The following is a 27,116-nucleotide window of genomic DNA, read 5'->3' on the forward strand; positions in this document are numbered from 1 at the left end:
CTATAAAGTCGTCTTCTAAATGGAATAAAAGTGTGGTATGTTACCTTTTGAAGTGAGCATGTAAAATTCCTGGAAGGAAAAGTAATGGGGAGCTAACGGTTCTTGAAGAGACATTCAGAGAAGTAACTGGAATATACAAGAAGATACCTTTTTACTGCAGAATTGTAAAGCGAAAAGAATAATGAAAGGTTTGAAGACCTAGGTTGGAATCCCAGCTCACAAGCATGACCTTGGGCAAGTTACTTAACCAATTTAGAATCTCAATTGCAAAATGCGGATAAAACCTAACAGGATTGCCGTCAAGATTAAATGAGATAATAGATGGGAAAAGCTGTTAATGCGATACAAATACAGGTCTCATTATGAGTTAGTCTCCCCCCCACTTCCAACATAGTATGTCCATGACCTTGAGATGATTTCAGTTCCCACTGCCTCGGTTTTCTCATCTACAAAATGGGGAGGATGATACTATCTACTCTATAAATACCTTGAGAATCCAGTTAGACCATATATGAGACATCACGCCTTGAAAACTGTACAGTTCTGTATGTGTATCAAAACCTGCCATCGTGACTGATGCGTTTTATGCATGTCAAGGGCCATGTTTATGCACAGAAACACGTATTTTTATGCTATGCAAGTAAAGAAGCCTCGTGTGTATTTATCTATCCAAGAGTGGGGCACAGGGCACAGATGCACATTTACAGACTATGGGGGTGTGACTTGCAAGCTTGGAAAAAGGACCTTAGGACAAACTGCTGGACCGGAATGAGAGGGGTGGGAGCTAGAGTTGGGGCAGGGGGATACAGGATGCACGGATGGAAAAGGCTGGGGGCACAAACACGCATGCCCAAGCCGGAAACGTTTTCGGGGAAGAGCAATGCGCATCCCCGGAATGAAGGGGGTTGGGAGGGATGCGATTTGCAAGCCGGGAAGGGGGGCGGCCCGGGGGTGCTATACCGCACGCCTGGGGCCAGGGCTCTTTACCTTATCGCTGTAATCCCTCAGGACCCGCTCGATAGCCCCCGCCTCGCCGGCCCGGACGATGTAGAGGGCGCGCTCCTCATCCATGGCCGCAGGTGCGGGGGAGCCGCGGCCGCTCTGCGCGCCCAAGCCGCTGCCTCCAGGTAAAAGCCTCGCGCCCCCGCTCGCTCGCTCCTTCCCAGCTTCCTTCCTTCACTCCTTCCCTCCCTCCCTCTGCCTCCAACCCGCCAGCCTCCGCCCGGGCAGGCCCTACGTCACCGCCCCTCAACTTTCACCCCGCGACGTCACTCGTCCCCCAGCAACCGGTGCCTCGCGGCCACCCACGACAAGGCCCAGGACTCGGTAGAGGCCTGGCGAACGGCCTGAGGCTGGGTCAGGCCCGAGCTCCTGCTTGCTCTCCTGCCTCTCCCTCCCTCGGAGAAGAGTCCAGCCCTTTAAGTGGGCTTTCAAAGACAGAACCTTTCTCCTCTCCAGACCCTCCTCTATGAATCATTCTCCTCAGCTGACGAGAGCGACCCGGCTCTTCCCCGCCCCTCTAAGCGCCAGCAGCTGTATGGACTACAATTCCCTGCGTGCAATGGGGTCGTTCCACTCTTCCATCTCATTCCGTGGAGTGCCGAATGGCATGCCGGGATTAGTAGTCATCCAGCGGGAAAGACTTCCCGCCAAAAGCATGCTGGGAACTGTGGTCCTGCGAAGGCCGGAAACGAGAGTCCGGCGGCGGCCTGAGGCCGGCGGCCGACAGACCGTTAGGGGGAGGGTCTAAGCATCGGCTCTGCCTCCTTTTTGTTTCTTACCGAGCAGAGTGTCCTGTTCGAGGCTTGGCTGGTTGGACAGGTTGACAGCTGCGGAAACTGGCACCCCGTGGTGGGAACTGTCAAGCACCAGTTTAATTCCCTCTTTTCTTTTTTAGCGGTTTCGGTCTCTTAAATTCTTTCCTTCCTTCCTTGTTTGCTGTCATGCTATGTATTCAGCTACAATAATGTGGGAAATGGCAGGCAGTTCTCGGATAAAAGGAGGCTAGGCGTTTTTTTGCCTTAATAATAATAGCTGCCCTGTATCACGTGGCGCCAGGACTCTAGACTGAGTGTTAGGTGGTTTCTCACGACACTGAGCTTTTTGTGGAACCGAAGGAACCCCAGTATGTTAATTTGTCCTAAGTCACATAACCAGCAAATGGGGAATTTGAGATCTGAGTCTTTCCCCAAAAGAGGCTGCTTGCTCTACAACCACTAGTAAGGGTAATAATACAGATATTACTAGTAATGGTAGTAATAATAGTGATGATAGAGGCTTACATTTGCTAACTTCATGCAGACGTTCTGTTACATACTTTACCTGTGTTATCTCAGTCAGTTTCTCACAAATCAAATATTTCAGAATCTATTGCTGTGCCAGGCACTGTTCAATATAGTTCAGTAATGTTCAGTGTAGATACAGTGGACTCAAAATAAAGTCTCTGCTATTATGAAGCTTCCATTTTAGTGCTTAACACTAGGAAAGAGGAACTATTCTCATTTTAAGATGAGGAAACTGAGTCTTGGAGAGGTTAATAGATTAACTGACCAAGATAGCAGAATTTGGGAACTGAATTTGAACTCAGAACCTATCTATGCTTTTCTGTTCTCCCAAGCTATTTGTTAGGGGATAAATTTTCCAAGTTTTTAACTTCCAGTTTTCCATTCCAAGCAACCTTTACCAGAAATCATCTTTCATGCCACCCATGCTTGCCTCTCCCTCTTAAGGTGTGCTGAAGAGGAACTAGAGGGGGCAAAAATTTTATTCATCTAATGATTACTGAGTTTCTTCTATGTGTTAGTTACTTCACTAGGCTCTGGGAATTTAGAAATAAAAACAAGTATGGAATCTGAGCTCACGGAGCTTTTGGTCTTTCTGTGGATTATGCTTTTCATGCGGCAGACCTTATTGAGCATATTTGTTGAGCCAGGCATCGGAGTAAGTGCTGTGTTTATAGTAGAGTCAGAAAGATTTTGGTCTATCTCTTGAAAAAGCGCACTTCTTAGAAGGAACACGGTATAGTAAGCTGTACTCCTTAGGTGATAGTTATATCTTGCAGTTGCTTTTCATCATTTATAAAATATTTTAATATATACTATCTCAATGAATCATTGAGGAATGTATCATTCCCATTTAAATATAGGCAATCAGGTTCAGATTAGTTAAATAACATCAACTGAAAGAACTGTAACATAAAATATTTGGGTTCCTACTCTGTCTAGTACTGTATTACTTGCTTTTTGGGTAACCATATATTTATTTTTGGAGCAAGGGCTCCTGGACAGGATACTAACAAGCATAAAGTATCTGAGGAGAGATGTTTCTTTTAAAGAGGGTCTTATACACATGTGCTTGAAATGTCTGTTTACCAGAAACAGGCTTATGTTTTTAGGCTCCAACCCTGTACTTCTAAAAAGGGACTTAAAAAATGTGAAACCACATGAATTAATGGCTTGGGAAATTGCACTTTAGTAATTTTAATTAAGTACTAATATTCTGATTTTATAAATCAAAAGGATCTTTGACTCTTATTCAAGTCATCCTTTGACCACTGACGAGACTCTGGTCCCAGAAAAATTAAGTGACTTGTCCAAAGTCAATAGTTAAAAGCAGACTCTGGGACCAGAGCCTAGACTAGCCAAATCCTGGGTCACTACATCACTTTACCTCCCTAAATATTTAGTTATGTGATACTTTCAGTGACTAGAGTTTCTAGTCCAGAAGTAACTCCAGTTCCTGTTGATTCTGGGGAGGCATGGTACCAAGGAATTAGAATTCAGAGCCTCGGTAATCAAAGCAACAAATATTTATTCACAAGTCACTGCTCTGGAGATAGTAATATGATTCTATATATGTATGTGGATAGTGCTTTACTATTCTCAAAATATCTCCATACAGATCATCTGATTTAACCCTTGTAATAGATGAAAAATGCATGGTCAGTCGGGTAGGTATGATCTTCCTTTTAATAGAAAAAAGGCAAGTTCAGTGTGTGGATTAGCGTGCTCATAAGCAGTAAGTCTGCTAACAAGTGGTATAGTTAAGGGCTAGAAATACTCTGGGCTCTGATAGCATAAAATATTATGGATTCATAGGTTAGGGCCAATGAAAAACACTGCAAATAGATACGAGTCATTTATTTTGGACTTTGGTATATTATACAGTGGCATTTCCTCTGCCATGACAATAGACTATTTGGAATATGCCAAATTGAAGGTCTTTAAGGAGTACCTGGTACTAACAGCTTTTAGAATCCAAATCTTCCACATTCAATACTTTTTAAATACATTTTCTTTAGAAGGAAGCAGAAATTTTAAAACCTAAACAGCTTGGTCTAGTCGCTGACTCCAGAATGGGAGTTTAGAGAATTTCACTGATTCAAGATACAAACTGTCAGCCATCACCACGCCATTGTATAAGGCTAATCTATCAATCTCTCTTAAACCACAGCGTCCTCACCTGTAAAATAAAGGGGTTGATCCAGACAGTGTGTTAGTTCTCAGTTTTAAAATTTTGTGATTCTAAGGACAACCACAAAACCATATTTGAACCTGTTCATTCTTCAGAGAAATCTGTTCGTAAGAGTGAAGTTGTACAAATCAATATGTGCAAATCAAATATCAATATGATATATGCAAATCTTTGCTTGGACATACCCGCAAGAATTCTGATTCAGTTGCTTTGTGGTGAGGCCTGGGTGTTGGAACTTTTAAAAGCTTCCCAGTTGATTTGAATGATCAGCCAGGGTTGAGAACCACTGAACCAATATTTTGATAGAGTATCAACCACTGAACTAATTTTTTGATAGACTATCAAACTGATATGCATGTGAATCATTAATTAGTCTTTGAGAAATTAGAATAATCTCGCAAAGTGAAAGTTATCTTAATTTCATTTTCTGTCAAGAATGAAGTCTCCCTTTTGTAGCAAAGTAAATTAACGTGGTTTATGCCTTTAACAAATATTTGGTGCTCATGGAGTACAGCATTGTCTTAGGTAGCATAAAAAAAATTAAAAGTGGAAACAATTGATTCTGTCCTTTGGGGATATAGGAAACATCCAGCAATAAGCAATTTTTTTCTACTGATAGGAAGGAACACTTTGAACATAAATATTAAGCGAATCAAAGCAAGATAAGCATTGATGGGAAGAAGAGTAATCAGAAAAGCCAGCTTAGAAGAGGTGAAGTATAAAGAGAACAATGCAGAGAGCTTAGAGGGCTAGCAGATAGGGGAAATGCCAGGAGAGAAGTTCAGGAGGCTGGAATTAATGAGACACTAATTAAGAAATGATACCAACTTAATTGAACTTGAAATCCAGCAAGGGAGATTTCTTAGCATTCACTTGGTCAGTGGGATAAGGAAAAGTTAAATCTGAGAGATATTTCTTATCTCTGATGACTCTATAACCCGCCAGTCAAACTTCAGCTTACAACATGTTACATTCCTGAAAATATTATCTTACAATACTGTATGACATTAAGTTAGATAAAACTGGTAGACAGAAAAGGGTCTGTTGCTGACTGGTGTCAAATCCTTGTGCACATTATTTTAATTTCTCAGGATCTTACCTATAAAATTAGAGTTTAATTAGATGATTTCAGAGGGTTTTTTTTAAATCTTAAAAATTTATGACTACTTGATCAGCCTTTCAGCACCTTTATGAGGTTCCTCCATAATATTCCCAGTATTCTAACTGCTAAAATGAACCCATGCTGTTAGTCCTTGGCAAATGTACCTATGGTTGTTTAATATTGATACACAATCCACAGTGGGGCTCTCAAATTAAGCACACAAAATGGGCTCTGCCCTTTAGGAGTTTTTATTTATCCAAGAGCTGGAATGTGGGTCAGACCTATTTGCATCTTGCTGGCTTGGAATCCCATCCAAACACCTCTTGGGAAAACCCAGCGCTTTGGGTGGTAATGCTGTAATGTGGCGAAAGAACCTGGACTGGGAATTGGAAAACCTAGTTTTTAGTCCCAACTCACTGTGTGAGTCTCAGAAGCCCATCATTTGTCAAATTCCTTAAAACTCTTCTGGCTACCCGTTGTTTGTGTTTTGTGTGTGTGTGTGTGTGTGTGTGTGTGTGTGTGTGTGTGTGTGTGTGTGTGTGGTTGTTTGTTTTTGTATCTCAGAGGAAAACCGGAATGCCAAAAGACTCTATTTTGAATTTTTACTCTGTCTCTGGGTGTTCAGAGATAAGTTATTTTCCCTCTTAGAGCACTGATTTTCTCAATTGTGATAAACATAATAATATCTACTTTGCAGGATGTCATAAGGGTTAAAAGAGATGGCTGTCAAAGTGACCAGCACAGCAGATCTGGCATGCACTAGCCACTCAAATGTTAGCTGAACTGGAATGAAAATGCAACCTCCCTCATAAGGATTTGGGGATAAAGGTCATGTTATTCTTATTGGTGCAGAAATGCATGAGTTTTGTTGTTGCTGATATTGTTTTTAACAACAAAATGTAATTCCAACATACTACTTTGATCTTTAAACCTTGAAGTTAACGTCTTTAACACTGACATGCTTTGATATAAGACAGTTTTGGGATGGTGACTGTCATATGTGTATGTATGTAAATAAGGAGCCTAAAACACCACACACACAAACTCATACCCCATATCAATGTCTTTGCAATTAAGCTTTGGAGATTCATGTCAGAGGAAATATATTCTCACAACCCATTCTTCCCACCACTTCCTTTTTGACTCTATGCAGTAAAGTATTAATTTACTTACCAACATTTGATTAAACTCTTAAGGTTCAACCCTAGGAGGAGGTGGCAGTGGACAAAGGATTATTGTCATTCATCATCAACACATTTTAGTCTTCCCCTCCAGTTGCCTATGAATGATTAGCATTTCCCTGAAAGGAGGAAGACAGAATACATTGCATCTCCCGCCAAAGAACTGCCATCTCCTTTCAGCTGGGGGCACATACCGGGAGCTTTTCCCATATTAGTCAGCTTTATCTCAACTTTTGGGCAATGCCTACTTCTGACTTTCATGGGTTTCAGGGTCAAGCAAAACAGAATTGTAGGGTTGCTGAGGTCAGAGGCCACTGCTGTCAAAGGGTAGTGACCTGAACAGCAAGAGGTAGCCAGCTCCCCTCCACCCCCCACCCCTGTTCCACCCCCCTCCAACGACTTCATTCTAGTGAATACTTGGCTCATTGCATCTCCCCTGCAGAGCTTTTTTTGACCTAGTAATAAAAATCCTCCTGTAACCTGGTATTTTTTTTTACATTATTATTGATTTTCTTTTGTTCCTGTTTCTCTATAGAACATCCAGGTCTTCGTCCTTGATAATGCATTGGTTTGTATGTACTCTGGGAAATGATAGAGGGAAAGCTAGTCTGCTGTTAACTTACAGCAAGCAGAATGCCACCTCCTGTGTGGGGGAAAGATCTGGCACACAGTTTAGAAACTGCCTTCATTTAACACACACCACAATTCTCCAGAAACTCTCTTCAACCCCAGTAGGTTCTATTACCACGGTCAAGGTTGATTTAAAAACAGCAAAGCTGCTTAGGAGAGAGGAATGGGGGTGGGGTGGGGTGAAAACAAAAGTAGGAAGGAGGAAGGAGGCAGGGTGCTAGAGCAGAAGGAACACAGCCTCTGGAGTGGAGCAGTTTAGTTTCCAAATCCCAGCTCTGCCACTTACTGTGTGTGACTTGGGGCACTAAACTGCTCAGAGCCTCCATCTCTTCACCTGGAAACAGAAATGATTATACCACTGACATTGCAAGGAGGTTGTGAGAAGTGGCGATGATGGCTCTGATGTGCCTGGCATGTAGCCAACCGGAAGGAATGGGAACCTCTATAGATTGAGGCAGAGCTGTTTCAGAAATGGACCACGTATCACTCAGTGTGATGAGGAAGGTGTGCCTCCTCATTTAAAGATTATCTGTCTCAACTGCATTTCCGTTCTTAAGAAGACGTTTTGCAGTTTCTTTTTTCTGAGAGGTATAGCATGGGCCAAGACATTTTGGATACCACCTCTGGTAGCGGCACAGTTTGGCAGTTCTTTGAGAATTCACTCTTCTAAACTTCTCTCAGTGGCTTGGCCCTTCTATGAGGAGACTATTATAAATACCAAGGATCAGCACTGCGGCTGTTTCTGAGGCTGATTCGCTCACCCTTGCTGTCACGGTCAGACCTCATAATTTTTCATAATAGTTCTTAAACAACTGGTTTTAGCTCTGGAGCACTTACGACAAAGGGAGAAATAAAACTGGGGAGCCCTATTCCTCCCACCCACCATCTCTTCACCCACACTCTTTTCCTAGCAACAGCTCTTTTCTCAACTCTTGGGCCTACATCTTCCATCCCACCTCCATCAGGAGCAGCAAAATATGGGGGTGAGAAGGCTGGGGGTGAGTCGAGATGCAGGAGGAGGAAAGGGGGACGAGCTTCAGGGAGGAGGTTTATGAAGCACAAAAGACTCTGACCTCCTTAGAAGAAGAGGATACCACAGGGCTGGCTGAGCTTGGGAGGCTACCAAGGAACTGAAGCAGAGAAGGTCCAGGTTAGGAGGGCAGGTGGCAAAGTGGTAGGGAGGTGGGCCGGGCTGAAGGGCAAGCAAAACAGTAGTCAGGGAAGGTTTGTCAGGTGTGGGAAAACTGTAAACAGCGTGGATAATTGGCATCTGCCACTCTTGGCCACTCTGGGCAGACTGGAACCCTGTAAAAGAAGAAATTTGGGGTGCATATTGAGAGAAGAGCAGTCCTTGGATCTTAGAACTTCAAGGTGGAAGGGGTTGTGTTTCTCAACCTTGGCTGCATATTAGAATTGCCCAGGGGCCTTAAAAAAACTACTGATGTCCCCTCACATTGACTGTGGGTGGGTCCTCCACATCAGTATTTTTACAGAGTTGACAGACTAACTCTAAAAGGCAGCCAGGATTGAGAACCACTGAAGTCCAATCCTGCTTAGAGCAGGAATGTCACTTCGACAAGGCCTTTGGTGGAACCGAGTTTTAGTCTCAGTTCTACCTCACTTTGAAGCCAATAAATATACCCATCTTTTTTTTTTAAGCTCCCAGTGATGATGATTTGCATACTTCAGGCTCTTGACTTAGTCTGAACTCTGTGCCTCAAGAGACCTACAGCAGCCCCTCCCCACACCCTTTCCCCTGTAATAAGGGAGTGTTTAGATTATCCCCTTCCCAGGGTTTTTTTTTTTTTTTCAATCTTTCAATTCTGCCTTTAATAGGTATGAGAAGCTGGAACAAATAACCTGTTTTTGCTCTTCCCTTCTTCTGATTCAGTTCAGACATTTAGATTGATGTTACTTTCAAGCAAATAGGACAAATCTGGAGGGAGGAGAAGATAACAGAAGACTACAATCTGGGGTGTCATGTCAGAAAGGGTGGGGTTGGATATGAGGAAAGGGTGTTGCTTGGTGATAGTGGTGCAGGTACACGGGTTCAGCTCTTGGGCATGAACCCCAGGCCGTTTTTTAGCACCAGCTGGTGGAGCCGTCGCCTTCTCTCTCATGGCTGCCTCCCTGAATCACTGCCCAGCTGCCAGTCTGTTCTTTGTTTTCTCTAAGCTGTCCACCCTCCTCACCCAGATCTGCCGGCCCTGGTCCGTCAGCACACAAACTGTAATTCAGGATGTCATAGTCAGATAGCAGGCCTGCTCGAGGTCCAGAAAGGGGAGGTGACCCCTCTGAGGTCACATGGTGGGCAAGCCAAGGCTCCCTCTCAGTTCTCTTTCCATGATTTCAGCTCCTCCCAGCAGTTAGGTTGGGCTTACCCGATTGAGACATTTTTGATTGGTCTGTGACTGGGCTGCAATCTCTGAGGGGCCACAGATCCCCTTTCTTTCCAGACCTGGGCTGTACCAGAGGCGTGACAAGGACACAGCAGGATGGATGCCTAGGATGCCACAGGCCTGCGACGTGGGTGAGCCATCCTGGCTGCTGTTCATGACTTCAGCCAGTTTCAAGCTGGCAGAGTCCTTTTCAGAAAGAGTCCTAAAGAGAGGAGTGTCCCTTTATTGCCAAGACTCCTCTGTTCTTCCTCTGACAAGCGGCTGGCCCCACTCCCAGCTGCCAACCTCGCCCATTTCCATCCTGGTGACTGGCGAGGAACCACCACAGGGAGAGAAGGTGCAGTTGAGTCATGAGCTCACAGCAGCTGTTGTCTTTTCCTAATCAGATCCCTTGCCGTTCTGAAGTTGAAGCTTTAGAATAATTGGGAGCACAGGCGGTATGCTCAGCTCCCAAGAGATGGGCACCTTGTGCTCTGGAGACAAGGCCCAGTGACACTTGCCCTCATCTCAAGCTGCCTCTTTCTACGTCGAGGCGCTGACGACTCCCAGTTTCTGGCTGTGCCATGACAGGGAGACACACACTCTCTCCTCTGCAAAGTTCTTGGAGCCATCACTGTAATTCTCTGGGATTCAGGGCCTTGTTGAGTGTGACTGTTTTTGCCTAAATACCTGTGCATTTACAGAGCCCGTGGTTGTTACTTGTACATGGGTGTGGTTTATTATGTGCTGCTGCTACACACGTGGCTAGAGAATTTGGTAATTGCTTAATTTTTTGTGCTTAGTAGGTCAACAGTCAGACTTACTCCGCCCTTTCATTTATGGAGCACAAGCTCTGGATTGCCAGAGAGCAATAGGTCTGATTATGCTCATACTTACTTTCAGTGACTAAATATGAAATTTTAAAAAAAGAAAGAAATTTTATTCTTCCTCTCCCTTACTTTCCTCATATAAAGCCAACTAATTGACCTTAGCCGAAATATATCATCAGAGACTGAAATCCAACATCTGCTTTCTTTTGGTAGAAACAGCTAAATTTTTTAAAGGAGATGCTAGGTAAAATACATAATTTTAATCCTAAAATCATTTTCAGGTATAAATATGTTATGTAATAGCGAGTAAGAACTTGGCTTTAAAAATAAATCTTCCTAAAATGCAAATTGACTTGTCAAATCCTCATGCCTTTTAGTTAAAATAGTCACTACTGCCATTTCTGGAAATCCATGGCTCTGAATTTCTCATAGATCCTAGACTCTTAACATTTGGGCAAAACATTTAATCATTTCACCGCTATAGCCTCACTTCCCAACCCTAGAATCAAAATGCAGTTCTGGATTAGAATTTGTTGATACGTATGAAGTATTCAGTAATGTTACTATTCTGTTCCAGAGACTTATTAGCATTTAAAGCACTCCCCTTGAAATATCCTTATACCCAGTGATCATTAAAACATAATGAACTAAGTACTAGGGGATCTCTTAATGATGGTGGTTTTGAAGAATAATATTCCCTGTAACAGCTAGAAGGCTCCCGCCCTTCGCTGACACTAGCCATTGTGCAAACTTAAGGTAAACTCCTGTATGTAGAACTGGTTCCCTATGATCAGGCTGCAGGTACTAAATCGTTGTTTAAGGACTCCATGTGTGGCCTATCCAGATCTTAATGATGACAAGACCATAGGGAACTGGATAAGCACAACCATACAAGACCACTTAGTTTTGTTTTGCCTACTTACCCTAAGTATTCAGAATGTTGTTTATCTTACACACACACACGGAGGTCACATCAAATGCAAAATGAAAAATGAAGAAAGCGGGTCATTTCAATACTTTTTATTTGAGTGTGAAACCATTCATATCTTGCACAACTGTACAGATAAAACTATTTCCATTTTAGCTGTAGACATGATTATCACACTGAGTGGTGTGATCAAAGATTTTATTTACAGAACAATTGCTAAAACATCCGATGTCATATTTCCATGTATTTCTTACCCATAGGGTAATAGGTCCACCATAATTTCTTGGTGTTTTTTTATAATACAGAAAGAAAACCTATGTTAATCTCTAATAAACCTCACAAATTGCTACAAATCTCACAGAAAAATGCCTAAGAAAAAAATTTTCCAAAAGTACAATACATTTTTATTTCCACACATACATAGTATAGGCTCAAAGGCACAGCTTTGAATTTTTTTTCTATCAAAGTGTCGGAAATTATTACAGTCTTATGAAGGAACCATGAAAGCCATCTTCACACTTGGCGCTTGGTAAGTTAAAAGTTTGGTCCATTCAGTTCCACAAAGTTAATACAGCAGAGCTGAGTATGATACTCAATGCCATAAAACCACATTCTCACAGAACTTAAAAAACCCCTCTCCTGCCTTTTGCTGACACTAGCCATTGTGCAAACTTAGGACAAATACTTGCATGTAGAAGAACCGGTCCCCTACAAACCTCAACCAACTTAAGGCATACAGAACAGGCCTCTTCCTTCCCTCTAAACAGTGCTTACATTCCAAGACAATGCAGGTACAGGGACAGACACGAGTGTAACAGGGAATCTAGGTTTCCAGGCACCTCCATCTAGCCCTGATGCTCCAGAAATCAGGATGACACCACCAGGAAGGAGGATGCTTGGGATGTATCTGAGGGCTGTTCGTTGTACAGTAAGATGACAGACGGAAAGGTGAATGTTCTTGGTAAATTATGTGCTCATCCAAGAACACAAACCAGATCCTGTCTCCAGTATCCATCCTTCAAGACTAAAGAGCTTTTGTCAACAGGAAAATAAGTAGTTTACCAGGAGTGGTTGCCAACATTAAAGTGAAGTCATGGAACAGAGGGAAAAGGCACAGGCTGGCCTGCCCGAGATAGTGCTCTACATAGTCAAGTCTGGCTTGGGTACAGGAACCCAATCTCACCAACTTTTAGTGAGTCCCATTTCTGAACTAAAGTTTATTCATCCCACACTGAATCCCAGCCTCATGTTCATTAGGAAAATGAATGTCTAGGAATAGTCCAGGAGTTATGATGTATAGAGATAAAGTCTTCAGGGGGTGGGTGTTGGGTTTATTATTATTATTAATAATTATTATTAATATTAAATACAAATTCCTATGAAAGCAGTCATTTAGCCCATCCTGTGGAGGCCTCTCCGTTGATGTAAGCAAAGCCAGGAAAGTGTTGCATGTGCTCATACTCAGAATTCCTGCGTGTGGTCAGGGGTGTGTACATGTCACTAGAGTTTCCATACCTCGTGGAATGCACAGACGGGCTTGTGTAGCACGTGTTGGCTGTGGGCACCTCTGGCCATCGGGGAGTGACTGGGGTAGGATGCAGTCTAGGAGTACTGCTCATCAAACAAGGTTCCATCCGGGAAGTGGGGCTATTAAAAGGGTACTTGTTGAGGGGAAAGAAAGTCCACAAAGTTAAAATCAGCTTGAAGTTACATATACACAATAGCAGTAATGTTCACAGTTTAAATTAAATTTCTTAAGATGCTGTTAATGAAAGTTGATGGGAAATAACCAATGGAATTCTGGAAGACTGAATCTTGATCTATGAAGTATCCAACAGGAGAAATACAGAGAATTTCATAGCCAGAGTTGGGCTAGTGTTCACTCAACCAGTAATACTGACTTTGTGCTCTTAATCTGGAATATTTGGGGAAGTCAAACCCAAAAGAAGGAATAATCCCAGTGGAAATACAGGAGGAGGGGAGGAGGGAGGGGTGGGGGGAGAGAGAGAACACGAGTAACAGCATGTCCACATAGATACGGATGTATAGATGGATGGATGGTTTTGAGCTTTATCATTTTATCATTTATGGAGATGTGATAGGTCCCACTCCATCCCAAGAGAATAATACTGCCAAGTAAAACACAATGACATCATTAAAAATAGCATTTTACAGTTGAATTCAATTATGAACTGCAGCCTAAAAGCAGGCTTTTGAAGAGGAAGCAAGTCAATAGCTTTCAAAGGTTATTATTACTGCCTATCATTTAGAGAATATCTCTCTTTTTGGTTCACATTCACTTATGTCCTGGAAGATACACAAGCAGGAAATGGTAAATGATTGGGCTTGACGTGGATGCAGTGGAAGGAGTAGTCAAGATAAGCCAACTGGGATGGGAGGGAGGGGTGCTTTTGTGCAGGTCAGAAAAACAGGTGTTAGTAGCTACAAGAAGGGAAGCAGTTCTAGAAAGAATCAGGAGTAAGAGGAGCGTCCCTGAAGTGCTACTGCTTTTATGTTCTTTTCAGTTTCCAAGACAGCTATGCAAATAAGCAGCTCATAGTACAATCGGAGGGGAGGAAGGGGAGGAGCTCCGGGCTTCCTTTGAGAGCTCCCAGTTTGCAGGCTGGTCAACACAAAGCTTTCCTTGCTGTGCTAAGGGCCACCCCAACAAGAGCAGGAGCCAGTCACCAAGGATGGCAAGGGCAGCGAGCAGGGGAGAGTCTGCGGGTGAACGTCTGAGTTCTTCTGCTCCCCATCTGTCTTCCCTGACAGTTGGAGAGTGGAGCCCCGAGGGATTAGGTAGGAGGCTGCCTCCTGTGAGGGAGACAGACAGGCTGAAGCCTAGACTGCCAGGAGAAGGGGCTATGACAACAATGGCTGCTCCTTGTAGTCGAGGGGGCCAAAGGGAACTGTTCTGCCTCTGAGTGGAAGCCCGAGGGGAAGCAGGGGAAGGTTGTTAGGCCCAAAACATGTGAAGAGAACCAGCTATTCACAGGTCCAGAAAGAGGGCTCCAACTTCTAGCAGTGGGGGCTTTGTCCTAATAGGACAGACAGTATGCCTTCCATAGCACAGGGCAGCCACTCACAGTCAAAAGAGCAGGAAGGAAAGAGGGACAATGGTGTAGGTGGTACCTGGGAACTCAGGGGAGAAGGCACCAAGGGCTGTTGCCAAGGAGACTGTGGACAGAAAGCATGTGGAGGTGCGCATAATCCCCAGACTTGCTGTGTGTGCAGCAGCCATGGTGGACCCTCAGGCCTGAGCGCTGGGGTTCCAGCCCAGGACCCACTCTAAATCCCAAGGAAACCATATAAGATTGGGTCCTGCCCAAAGAGACAAGAGCCCAGGTATTCAACAGATAATTTTAACAAATATTACAAAACGATCTTTAATTTTTTCAAAAAGGTTGCTTCCCCCTCCTGATAGTCTCCCCAGTACATGTCCCCTCACCTCAGGGTGCTCTCCCTGGCACAGAGGCCTCCTCTCTGGTCCTCTCGATGCCAAGCTGGTTCCCATCTCAGAGAATTTCATCCCACCTGTTCCCTCTGCCTGGAACACCTCTCTCCCACCTGTACCCCCAAGCTCCTTCCGTGCCTGCCTTTTCATCCAACTTCAGATCTCAGCTCAAATGTCACCTTCTGAGGGAGACTCTTCTGGACATCCTATCTCACCAAGCTAAGTGTTCTACCCTCCACCTATTGGTCAAGATCTGAGCATCCTGCTTGTGAGCTGTTCCCTTCCACTGGCTTATATTCCTAAGTTCCTAGTGGGGCTTTGTCATGGTCTCTACCACAGGCCCAACATCTGAGATGATGCCTGGCACCTAGCAGGTGCTCCATAACTACTGGGTGAATGAACAAGAGGGTGTTAACCACTGGAAAGAACCTGAAGGGGGTCATATCATCAAACCCCATGTTGTACAGATGAGAGAACAAGGATCCATGAGGTGAGGCGTCACCTGGCAGGCTAGGGGAAGAGCTGGCATGCAAACCCAGTCCCGGGGTGGCACTTCTCCTGCACATCAATCTGACCAGCCCAAACTAGGCATGACCCACCACAACTGAACTACACAGAATTCAGAGAGGAAGACGCTCCTTTTCTGGAACACATCCCACTGAAACTGAATCTGTCACTCTTCTTTTACACTCCTCCTCCCCTCCAGACCACACGGTCTTCCAACTATGATCAGGCCTCAATTTGAGCTTCTGGCAGAGCCCTCACTTGCCTTGGCTTGTATAGATAAAATGTCACAGTGTGGACTGACAGCCTCCTTCCCACAGACCCCGAGAGAGTGTGGCTTTTGTGCCTCACCAAGGACCCTGGATGCAGCTGTGCCCAGGGGTTGTGTCACAGACTCAAAAGAGTAATTGCCTGGAAATGAGACTGGCTCAAAATATCTCCAATGTGACAATAAAATTCTGTTACCACAGAATCCGGCCTGGAAAATTCTGTCTTGTTAGGTCAGCTAATTGCAAATGAGTCAGTGACTTGTTTTCCCCGTGTTGAAGAGACCATTGAAAGATGAGAGGCTGACAGGCCTGACGGTTAATGCCACCAGTGAAGCTTCTATTTAGTCTGGCGGGAGCACCCGCCTCACCTTTCACACTTCACATCCGGTTTCATGTGGGATCCTCGAGCACACTGGGCACAAACCCTGGGGTCCAGGGAGCTCTGTCCAGAATAAAGGCGCTTTTTGTTGAGGACCCGTAACCGGAAGTCATGCTTTTCAAGGTCAAATCACACACTGTTGCTACTGATGTTACAGTGGAGATGAGTCACCAGTTCCCACCCTGAGAGAGAGGTGTGTGAGGGGTGCTGTGGGCATGTGTGTGTGGGCATGTGTGTACAAGTGGACAAAGGTTCTGTCCAGTGCCTGTGGTGTGAGTCCATGTCAGCTGAGATTGACCCTGGGCCTCTTTGGAACCATATTAGGAAGTTCTATTTTGAGAAGAGACTCCCCACACCAAGGGCTGACTTCCCTGAACACGGGGAGGGAAGAATGAGCCCTTTATCCCTGACCCTGACCAAATGGGCTGCTCCTTGAGCATGGGTGAAAGGTGGCCCCGTCGGGAGCACAAACTGTTTTCCTATGAAAGGCAGCTCTCACTGCCCAAAGGTCTACCAGCGGGCAGCCCCCTCCCAGGACATTGCTCCCCCAAATTTTTGCCACAGAGTCCACATCTGCTGAGCTTTTAGGGCCAGGCTTAATTGAGTTAATATATGTGAAACACTTAGAATGTCCACATAGTCAGTTTTCAAAATATGGTAGCTATTAATATTCTTCTTCAAGTCATAGGATCATGATAGGAAGAGCCTTAGTGACTGACCGTCTGGTGCTATCTCTCGTTTTACAGATGAGGGGACTGAGTTCAAGACGGAGGAAGTGACTTGCTTGAGGTCACACAGCAGCTTACTACCAGAATTAGGATTCATTCATTCATCGACGAGTGTTTAATGAGTATGCACCAAGGGCCAAGTCTGTTCTGAGTCCTGGGAATATTATGGTCAGAAAAAAAAAAAAAAAAGACCTGGTCCCTGCCTTCACAGAGCTAGTATAGTGAGGGAGACAGATATTAATTCTGTAATTACACAAAATATAACAACTGTGGTGTTACAAAGGATGATGATAAGGATGATGATGATGATGATAATGATAATAATAATAATAAACACAAATAGTGTTAACTATAAGCCAGGCTCTGTTCTAACCTTTATTAAGTCACTCAACCCTCCCAATAACCCTATGAAATAGGTACTAAGATTATCGCCGCTTTTCAGATGAGGGGATGGAGGCATAGTGCTAATAAGAGGCAGAGGTGGGATTTGAACTCAGGAAGCCTGGCTCTATAGTCAGAGATTTTATGCCACTATGGTTGACTATTTTTATTCTCTTTGGCCCAAAAGGGAGCACCCTAAGCAAACTTTGTAGCAGTCACTGAGCCTCTGAGATCGAGGACCCCCTGGCACCGGGCTGGTCTGCTGGACATGCTGTGAGAGCCGTGTGACTCCTTGGCAAGGCTGGGTCTTGGCCATACAGATGAGAAATGAGAAGCAACTTTCTGGTCTACTCTAAGTGTCTTTCTAGCCATATAGCTTCTGATTGATCAAATGGCTTTTGAGCTCAGGGGCCCAGGTCACATTCATGGCTGCTGACAGGGTAGAGGTTCCACAAGCATGTGTTAAATGAGGCTCAGAAACATTCTGTGGTTGTGTACTTGGTCTGGTTTGTTTTCTCTTCTTGGTTGGGTGTGAGAATGGGGAACCGGGGAAGGGGCAGCTGATCCCATCCTTTGTTCATGTCTTTTGATGTGGACAAGTGCAGCACAGTGGTAAGAAGGGTGTTTTTCTGAAATAATTCAAACCTAACCCTGTGCAACCTCATTCATCTGGATTTGCTCATTCAGAAATTATGAGAATTCAAGCAGGGCTGGAGGTTAACCTTGGTAGTACTCATGAGGAAAGCATGTCTTGCTCAAATGAGTAGTACAAACGAGGACATACAATATCCTATTTCAAAAAAAAAATAGCATCACATAATTGTGAGCAAACGCTGCAATGTCTGTGATTACTGAACTTCACAGAGGTGTTGTATCAGTTCTCTAAGGCAAACCTGGGCAGACATTTATTTGCAGAAGTTAGTTTCTTGTGCTGATGACCGACTGCATTCTTTAACCATATTCTGTGATGGTGATTTTTCTTCAATTCAGACTAATCTTTTCCCACTGAGTCTGATATAATGAAGTGTGATATTTGGTACTTAGGATTGGAACAGCTTGACCTCTGCTCTGGAAAGCTAAAACTAATTAGCCCTGCAGTGGATTTTCCTCTACATGTTAAACCTTAAACCCAAGTACCAGGAAAGGAAAGAAATACAATATTTTGGGTGTGCAATTCTTCTCTTTGGGAACTTGAAACTTATTGAGAATAGTTGTAGTAACCTCTTGAATTTACCTCCCATCCTCCAAAACACCCATTGTGTAGTGTTCAGTGCCATGGGCTTGGGGTTGAGATTTGGAGAATTTGCCTCTGAGTCTGCTTTCTCACTTGCTGGATGCATGGTATGGGGTAAATTACCTTCCGAGGATTTTCTCATCTTTAAAAACTGGAGAAAATGCCTTCTTCCTGAGGTTGCTCTGAGAATTAAGTGAGCCTGTGTATTTGAAAGTGACTAAAACAGTGCTTGATGCATAAGTGTTAATGAAAAACAAAATGAAGGATTCTTTGTCTTGAGACAGTACCTTCCCCAGGAGAAGCACTGACCTCACCCATCAACCTGGGAAGAGATGTGATGTAACTAACCCCACCCCCATTTTACAAATGGAGACAAAGACATTAACTGTGAAGTGCAGAGCATGAGCGTGTGTGTGGTGGGCATTGGAGGTTGTGAAAGGACCGTGTCTAAGAGCCACAGGCATGGTGGTAGTGAGGCCGGCAGGACCCTGTCACCCCCTACACCTACCCTGGGTTCAGAGCAGGCCCTTCGCCTTGGGCCTTCATTTAGTCCTTGACCCTTTGATTAGGACCAGCAGTTAAATGACAGTGCTCCAGCTCGGGACCACTAGGGTTTCTAGAGTGGATTCTGTAGACCTGCCTTTGATCACCGGGTACCTCATGGGCCTTCAGAAGCCACTGGCTTCTTTTTATGGCAAAGACTTTAAAAGTAATCTCCGAGAAAAACTAGCTCCAGAAATTTCACGAGGAGGGATGAGGGAGTGCAGAAAGAGGGAAGGTAGTACTGGGGGCTGCGACTTGGGATTTCAGCTTGATCTTGCCACTGCTGCTCAGACCAAGGCCTCTCACTAGAGCAGAAGCTCTCCCAAAGCAGGCTTCTGTCTCTTTCTCCCTGTATTCTCAGTGGCGAGAGCAGTGCTTGCCAGATAGCAGGCATGACAATCATTTGGGGAATGGATGGATGAGTGAACGAATGAATGAATGAACAAATGGGCTGCTCAGCCTGTGTCACCCAGTCTGTGGTAGCAGTTCTAAGTCACTGAGGGGATCACTGTGAGGAGCAAAGACTCTGCTCCCAGGAGCAGTAGCACCTGAGGAGCAGGCTGTGTGATGCAGTGGAGACCTACAATGAATTCCCCAGGTGATGATTTAGTGGAATCAACTTCTTGGCTTATCTGGGGATTATACCAGGTCTCCCCCGGTACTGCAGATGGAAATCAAAACAAGACGCCTGTTTGCCCTGCGTGCCGTGTGTTGTGGATACATTCTGCTAGATGCCCTCCCTCGGAGGCAAGTCTGTGCTGACAGCTGATGTAAACTGCAGCCTCCACCCCAACTCAAGTCCCACCATGTCTGTTCTAGACTCCTGCAAGCACTTCATGGCAGCGCTCCCTCCTCTACCAGTTCCCTCTCTGGATGGCCATCCTGCTAGTGATGTGGGAGCTCTTTCTTAAGCTCTCACCTTGCCTCCCAAACCTGCTGCAGCTCCCATGCTGCAGCACACCATAGTTGTTTATGCTGACCCACCTCCTGTTCACTCCTTTGTTCAATAAACAGTGAATGCCCCTGTATGAGAAGGGACAGAGGAAAGCTAGTAATAACAGGGTGTGAGAAGTGCTACTGATAGGGGAAAGCCCAACGTGCCATGCAAGTACAGAAGATGGGCACCTAATACGGTCCTGGAGGAAGGACGGGATGGTGTCAGGAAGTGCCGCACAGACACAACACGAAGAGGTCAGGGAAGAGAACCCCGCCCTGAGGCAACAGTATCTGCAAAGAGGTGGGGGAACTGCAGGTGGGCTGGCATGGCTGGGGCAAAGATAGGAGGTGTCGCTGGTAGGCCAGACGAGTAGGTGGAGCCCAGATGTGATGAGTCTTGAGAGATGTGCTAAGGAATTGAACTTGCCTCTGAAAGCGATGACATTGCAAAGAGGGAGAGTGTTATGGCCAGTTGGGTTTTCTTCTAGAAATTTGCTAGCTGCAGTACTAGGGATGGACCAGAGATGGGGCAAGTTTAGCAGCACGGAAACAGATGGGATGGCTTCTGTCATCATCTAGGTTGGATAAAGACCTGATCTGAGGCAAGGACAGTGACAGTGCAAAGACACTGAGGATGTAGAACTTGATGGAATCGGTGATGAGTTGTGTTTGGGGCCGGGCACAGGAAAGTGTTTGAGACAAGCAGAGTGCCCGACACTGGTGTGACAGGTGCAGTCACAATTCCCATTCACCAAGGCCACAGAGGGCCAATTTGGTTTGGTAGACAGTGAAGAGCCAAAAGCAATGTGTGGTCTGAGAAGGAGCTGATAAGGGTCTGTCTCAGGATTCTTCTGGTCAGATTATGTGTGTGGGCAGGACTGAAAAGGAACAGACGTGAAACCGAGATACCTGTTAGGATGATGCTAAGATGATAGTCCTGACAGGACTCAAAGAGGGTCTCTTTGAACCAGGGAGGAAGATGGCAAAGGAGACAGAAGGTCTAGTCTGAAGGCAGCTGCCCAGAAAAGAGTATCAGACATGGTGGCTGACCAGATCCTGGGAGAGAGGTCAAAGGGAGGACACAGCTAAAGACACGTGGTCGGCACCCACATGCGTGAGAACAAGTGAGGGTAAACGCTGGCTGAGCAGCCACCAGGCACAGACACTGGAAGGAAGAAATGGTACTGAGAAAAAGACTTTCCTTTCCTTGAAGGCACACAGGCTGCACACACTGTATGCAGAAGGTGCTTGTTAATTGTGTTAAATTGACTAGATCAAGACCTGGGTGAGAAAGCAGGGTCGCCAACTCACCTGTGCAGAGCTCCTGTGGTAAGGGGAGTAGTGGAGTGGTCCGGAGATGGCTGTGTCATGAGGGAGGGCCGGGTACTGGCTCTGCATCGGGGGAGGGTGCTGGTTGCCATAGCTCCCGTAGTTATAGCTTCCTGTGTATCTAGAACGCGTTAAGCACATTGAATACTGTGAGTAATAGCAGGGAGAACAAATCAGTTTGACCTTTAAAAACCCACCTCATCTACCCCTTTTCCTTTTTGTTCTTCATTTCTTTCTTTTTTTCTCCTTCCATTTTCCTTCTTTTTGATTCTTACCATCTCCACTCTGCAGCTCTGCTGTAGTAGTTTTAAACTCCCATGTGGGTTTTCCTTCTCCCCCAGCACACCTCCCTTACCACCTGACACGTGTACAGGGAATGAAAGCCAGCCCTGAGCAAAACATCATTAATGATGGAAACCTCTTCTCCTGTTGTGGTTAAAAGCCCCATATTTATAGCCTGAAGTCAAATAGGGGATGAAAAAAAGAAATTACTTTGGGACTTCTGTTTTTGTATTGCTCAGGCCTCTGCTTCCCCATCTTGGGGAAGGATGTAGTATGTTTCTGTGAGCTCTCCCCTGGGGGAAAACAACATGGCAATGGCCAACCAGGCCTCAGACTCTGGCTCTAAGCCTGGCTTAGCTGTGGGACCTTGGGCTTCTCACATCCTCATTTCTCACATCTGTAAAAATGCTGCTCATGGTTATTCTGAGGGTCATATATGTGAAGACACTTTATAAAAGAGAAAGTCTTATGGAAACATATGATACTACGATCACTGGTCTTCTTAATAACAGCTTTATAGCAAAGATGCTGACATATGACCAGTGGGTGTCTATTCTGTTATTCCTGCAGAACTGAAGGCTCTCTGAAACAATTTCAAAGTTGATTTTAAATGTGTGGAAAATACTCTAAGAGGCCCCCTGAGAAAATGATGGCTACCCCACGGACTGGTCTGGGGCACCTGAACCTGTGGAATCAACTGGAAGTACGTTAACAGCGAGGCCTCAGGCTGCTGACTGGAAGGGGCCTGAGAGGTCCTCCTCCGTCTCCTCCTGTGCAGCTGGTCTGTTGGAACCTGGCTTGTGAGGCTCAGTGCACCCACACAACAGAGCCTCACTTCTTGAGATGAAAGGCCCTTTTTAACATCGTAAGTGGTTTTCTGATCACTGCACACTAGACATTGTGTAAGTAGTGTCTTTTAATAAAGACAAACATAATGGCAAAAAGCTGTTATGATTCAGGTAACACTTTAAAGTGGATTTGTAGTTTACCCATCACAGTAACATCACCATGTACATTGGGGGAAAAAAGGTGGCAAAACAAACAATTTATTTATTCAGGGTCCAAAGCACCACTGGAACGCACAGGGATTCCTTGAACCCCATGAATAACTGCTGCCCTTGAGGGACCTCCAGCCTCAGGTAGGGAAGCCCTCCTCTGATTGAGTCATAAAAGACTCGGACCTACCATGAAGCTTTATTTTATAAGGCTACTAAGTGCACAAAGAGCCACCCAGGGGAGCTGCTGAAAGGGAGTTTTCAGCTGAGGCTCTAAAGGAGGCGGACAGATGCTCAGTTGGCCCTACCCTTCCCAGCCATGTGGCCTTGGGGAACTGAGCTTAATTAAGCCTCAAATTCATAATCTGTCAAGCAGGGTCACCCAAGCCTACCTCACCTGGTTGTTGTGAGGACGCATGAGACAGTCATACAGGGTGCAGGGCTGAGCACACTGAGAACTCAACAAAGGCCGAGTCCTTCTTGTCCTCTAAGAAAACAACTGCTGAGTAAACCCTGCCCTTTCAAATCAAACTTAAAAAGTAAGGCAACATCCCAGGAAAGTCACCTACCCGTGCTCCTCTCTGTGGGGATAAACTGGTATCCTGTGTGTGACCGAGGAGGAAGGCACATGAGTACTCCTCATACAGGGCAGCTGTTGGGAGTTTTCAGCTGGGGACCCTGCCGCTGTTGTCACTGTGTATGTTAGAGACCACGTGTATGACTGCATTGCTCCTGCAGAGACAGATGAAGATGTAACAGTCACTAACAGTTCTCACATCTCCAGTTCTTCCTTAGAATGCTAGTGGCTTCCCATTGTTCTTAAGCTGAAAGTCAAAATCTTTACAAAGCATATGTCTTGGTTCCTGCAGACCTCACCAGAAGCATTCCCTACTCCCTGCCTTTGTAGTGTCTTATCCAGCCACAGTTATCTCTTTTTCATTTTTTCCAGAGTACCATGATTCCCAGCACCACAGGGCCTTTGCACACACTGTTTCTGCTGCCTAGAATCCTCAGTCTTCCCTTAGTATCCACTCATTCTTCATATTTCAATGCAGAGAAGCTGTCTCCCAACCCCAGACTAAGTCATATCCCATACTGCATGGTGGTGCCTACCACAATTTAATCAATGAATGTGATTTAATTAATGCCTAATTTTCCTCACCAGACTATAAGTTCTGTGAGGGTAGGGGCCTTGTCTATTTTGCCCACCAATGGGTCCCTGGTGCTTAGCACAGAGACTGGTGACCAGAAGATTTTCAATAAAAAATTCAAAAGAAATAAAAGAGAAAGGAAAAATATGGAGAGAGAGAAAGAGGGCGGGAGGGAGAGAGGACAAAAGAAAGCTCAGGGCAGTGTAGCTCAAACGGGCGCCCCAAATAACTTCTCAACACTTAACTCAACAGGTGTTAAGGATCCAACAAATTGCTTTAAGCAAACATAAGCAGATTATTGGGCTCTGCCTGCCCAGATCTTTTTAAAAAGATTATTAGACAGTGACCTTAACTGTGACCTATTCCATACATATTATTAATTTCATTAATTTGCTTTTTAACTGGATACCTTCAAAGTGCTAGGGACTGGGAAAAGAAACTGACAAATTTAACACTCTCAAGAGGCTTAAGGATTATATGAGATGGTTAGAATTTAAAAATGGTAATTTAAGAAATCACTAATAGTGATGATAAACTCATCAACTTAATTTCTGACAAATTTTAGGCTGTTGATAATTAAACCTATTTTAAAAGGTAGCAGGAATAGGATTCAATCCATCCTTGCAGGCACATGGAAAACTGAAGAACTGGTTAAAGGAGGCCATTTTTAAAATGAAGTAAAAGAGAAAACTTTGGTCTTCCAAGCCTGTACTTTCTGCAACATATCATTTTTAAAATTCATCTGGGAAGATAAAGGGAAGGTTTTCATTTTAAAAAATTCAGTCTACTCTACCCAAGGAGTCCGTGAATAGTGCAGGATTAGTTGCACTGACATGGAGCAGCAGGAGGAAGCAAAGAGTTGGTGGATCAGCACAGCCAGTTATGTGACAGACTCAGTGAGGGATACCCTGAAAGATAGTGCGTGAAAACGGCACCCTATTTCCAATACATTTGTGTAGTATTAAAAGAACTCTGTACTTAACCTTGTTGTAAATTAGAGAATCTTTTAGAATGTAAATACTGTCTTTCTTTTTTATGAAGATTCATTTCAAGAGCACAAAAGGAGGCATTATTTATTGAGCATCTAATACAGGCCAGGCACTGTGCTAAGTGCTTTACAGACACCCTTCCAAAGAAATATTATCCCCAGTTCATAGATGAGGAAGCCAAGAATTAAATCTAAAATACAGAAGATTCAAGAAGGTAAAATGGAAATGAGAGTGATAGAAGAAATTAAAACAAAATTGAAGCAAAAAGCACAATCAGGAGCAAGGCAAAACATGCATACCCTAAAGGTCTCAATTCTTCCCGTAGGCGGGCCTTAGGTTGGCTCAGTTTTCCAGGAGCCTGTGCTAGAAAGGAAGCCTGACAAGTTAGGAGTCACCTGACAGTAAGTAGCTCAGGAGAATACTGTCCTTGGAATTAAGATCAAACAAATTTCTTTCAGGCACCCTGTGAACTGTTCAGCAGTGTCCTCAACAACCCTTACAATGCACTCCACGTCTTGGTTCTTGGGACTGTTCCTTAACGTCAACATCAATTGCAGGCAAGTGGTGTCACACAAAAGTCCCGTTCAGGGAAACTCAGGATGTTAAGTAACTTGCCCAAGGTCCCACAGTGAGGGGGTGGCCCAGGGGGCCCTGAACCTGTCTACCACACGCTTTCCACTCTCTCTACCATAACGTCTCTTTGCTGTGGGTCCTAGTTCTGCCACGCACTGGCTGCAAGGTCTTGAGCCAGCCCCTTAAATTTTATATGCCTTTCTTTCACCATCTGCAAAGTAGGATTAATAACACCAATCTTATAGGACTGTCGTGAGGATAATACCTGTCAAAGAGCCTGGCACATGGTAGGCTTTTAATGATTCAAGCGCTCTTCATTATGAATTCAAGTATCCTTATATTAGACTTTCTTAAAGTAGAAATTTCTATATTTCCCATTTCAGATTCCAAGGAACAAAGACAAGACAAGTTTCTTGGGTCAGATTCTGTCACCAGGGATGAAACGTTTGAATAGCAACAGAGATTTAAATATTCATGGCAAAATTCTAAACATGTTTTTTGTAAAATCACAAATGTCCTTATCTACCAGTATGGTTAAAAGTATCCCTTCCTGGTTTGCACAGTTTTCCCCCAAAGATAATGACTTTAGCAGGCTGTATGCTAGGTGTCATTTATAATAACTGCAAGAGGACTGGAGGAAAAAAAAACCCAAGCTGATCCTGTCTCAAATGACCAGATTATGTATGACTGCCCTCCTCTATATTTTGAACTTCATATTAAATTATATGTCTTATAATTTCTAAAAATACCCTTTTAATTAAAACAGGTTATTACTGGATGGTGGGATTAAGGATGATTTTAAAGTTTTTTTCTTTATTTTCTGTATCTGTATTTTTCTATAAAGAATGTGTATTGCCTCTGTGAAAAGAAAAACATTACTTAAATATATTAAACAAAGTTCACAACTGGAAATGGAACTGGAGGGGGTGGGAAGTTTGGGGAAACAATGAACCAGCCATGGCAAGCAAGTAATTAACCCTTCAAGCCCCTGGGACCTCAGGAGAGCACAGTGAGGTCAGTGGGTATTTAAAAGGGGGCAGCCAAGGAAGCCAAAGGATTTTCTCCACCCACCCCCAGCCCCCAGCAGTAAGAAGACACAGTGAGAACAGCCATCACCTGAGAGAATGAAGCAGAAGTTACTTTTGTATGAGTTCCTGAAGCACAGCAACTGTTCCTTATTCATCTCTGTATCCCCAACAGAGGGTTTGCCAAATAGTAGGTGTTCAGTAAATTTTTGTTCCATTGAATTTGTTGTTGAAGGAGTAAATGCTGCTAGAAATAGACGTTATCAAACAAAAAGCCAGTGGAACTCCTGGAAAAATGGGCTCCTGTGGTCTGGGAAACAAAACCCCTAAATGGCCATGTGCCAGCAATCTAACAGATCCACTCAGGCAGGCTTAAGCAGATTAACACCTACTGGCTTGGGTGAGAAACCCTCTTTGCCTGGGGAGCAGAAAAGAACACCCCTTGCATTCCCTTTCCTACCAGTGGGACCTCCAGTGAGAATTGCTGCTGCTGCTGCTTTTTCAAGGAAACTAATAAAAGAAAATCTGTGCAGTTAACAGTTTGTGCTTAATATTTAAAAGCTCTAATGCTTTTTATTTGTTGATAAAACAGTAACAAACCTTCCTTGTTTGTCTAATTCCTGTATCTTTCCTATTCTCCCCTCCCCATTTCCCCATTGCTATTAAAAGCCTGAGAACAGTGGTGAAAGTCCCTGATCTTTGAGAATCCTCTAAGGATTCTATAGTATTTGAGAATCCTATAAAGATAAGTTGTCCACATTATATTAAAACTAACTGCTAGAGAGGAACATTTTCTTTCCCTCCCAACCCCAACAAAACATT

At 44.3% G+C, this 27,116-nt stretch overlaps 2 protein-coding genes across 13 annotated transcripts in view; both read right to left on the reverse strand.

The window, feature by feature from the left end:
• RIC8B (RIC8 guanine nucleotide exchange factor B) overlaps positions 1-1,507 on the reverse strand; it is a 97,563-nt gene extending 96,056 nt beyond the window's left edge. For 3 of the 7 annotated variants that reach the window (XR_836422.3, XR_012510673.1, XR_012510672.1), the window contains exon 1: positions 988-1,506. Coding sequence is in view for 2 of the 7 variants with exons in the window: in XM_010970467.3 (XP_010968769.1) it covers positions 988-1,071 (84 nt within the window). In the remaining 5 variants the exon portion in view is untranslated. Of the gene's footprint in view, positions 1-987 lie in introns of all 7 variants that reach the window. The other 4 variants (XR_012510675.1, XR_012510674.1, XM_010970467.3 and 1 more) reach the window with 3 other exon arrangements.
• Positions 1,508-11,599: 10,092 nt separating this feature from the next.
• Positions 11,600-27,116, reverse strand: part of RFX4 (regulatory factor X4) — a 152,406-nt gene continuing 136,889 nt past the window's right edge. For all 6 annotated transcript variants that reach the window (XM_074375133.1, XM_074375131.1, XM_074375132.1 and 3 more), the window contains 3 exons: positions 23,126-23,288; positions 21,262-21,400; positions 11,600-13,183 (listed from right to left, as the gene is read on the reverse strand). In XM_074375133.1, coding sequence (XP_074231234.1) covers positions 12,911-13,183; positions 21,262-21,400; positions 23,126-23,288 — 575 coding nt within the window. In that variant the 3' untranslated portion in view covers positions 11,600-12,910. The remainder of the gene's footprint in view (positions 13,184-21,261; positions 21,401-23,125; positions 23,289-27,116) is intronic.

The sequence above is a fragment of the Camelus bactrianus genome, chromosome 12, assembly GCF_048773025.1.
Source record: "Camelus bactrianus isolate YW-2024 breed Bactrian camel chromosome 12, ASM4877302v1, whole genome shotgun sequence".
Classification (NCBI taxonomy): domain Eukaryota; kingdom Metazoa; phylum Chordata; class Mammalia; order Artiodactyla; family Camelidae; genus Camelus; species Camelus bactrianus.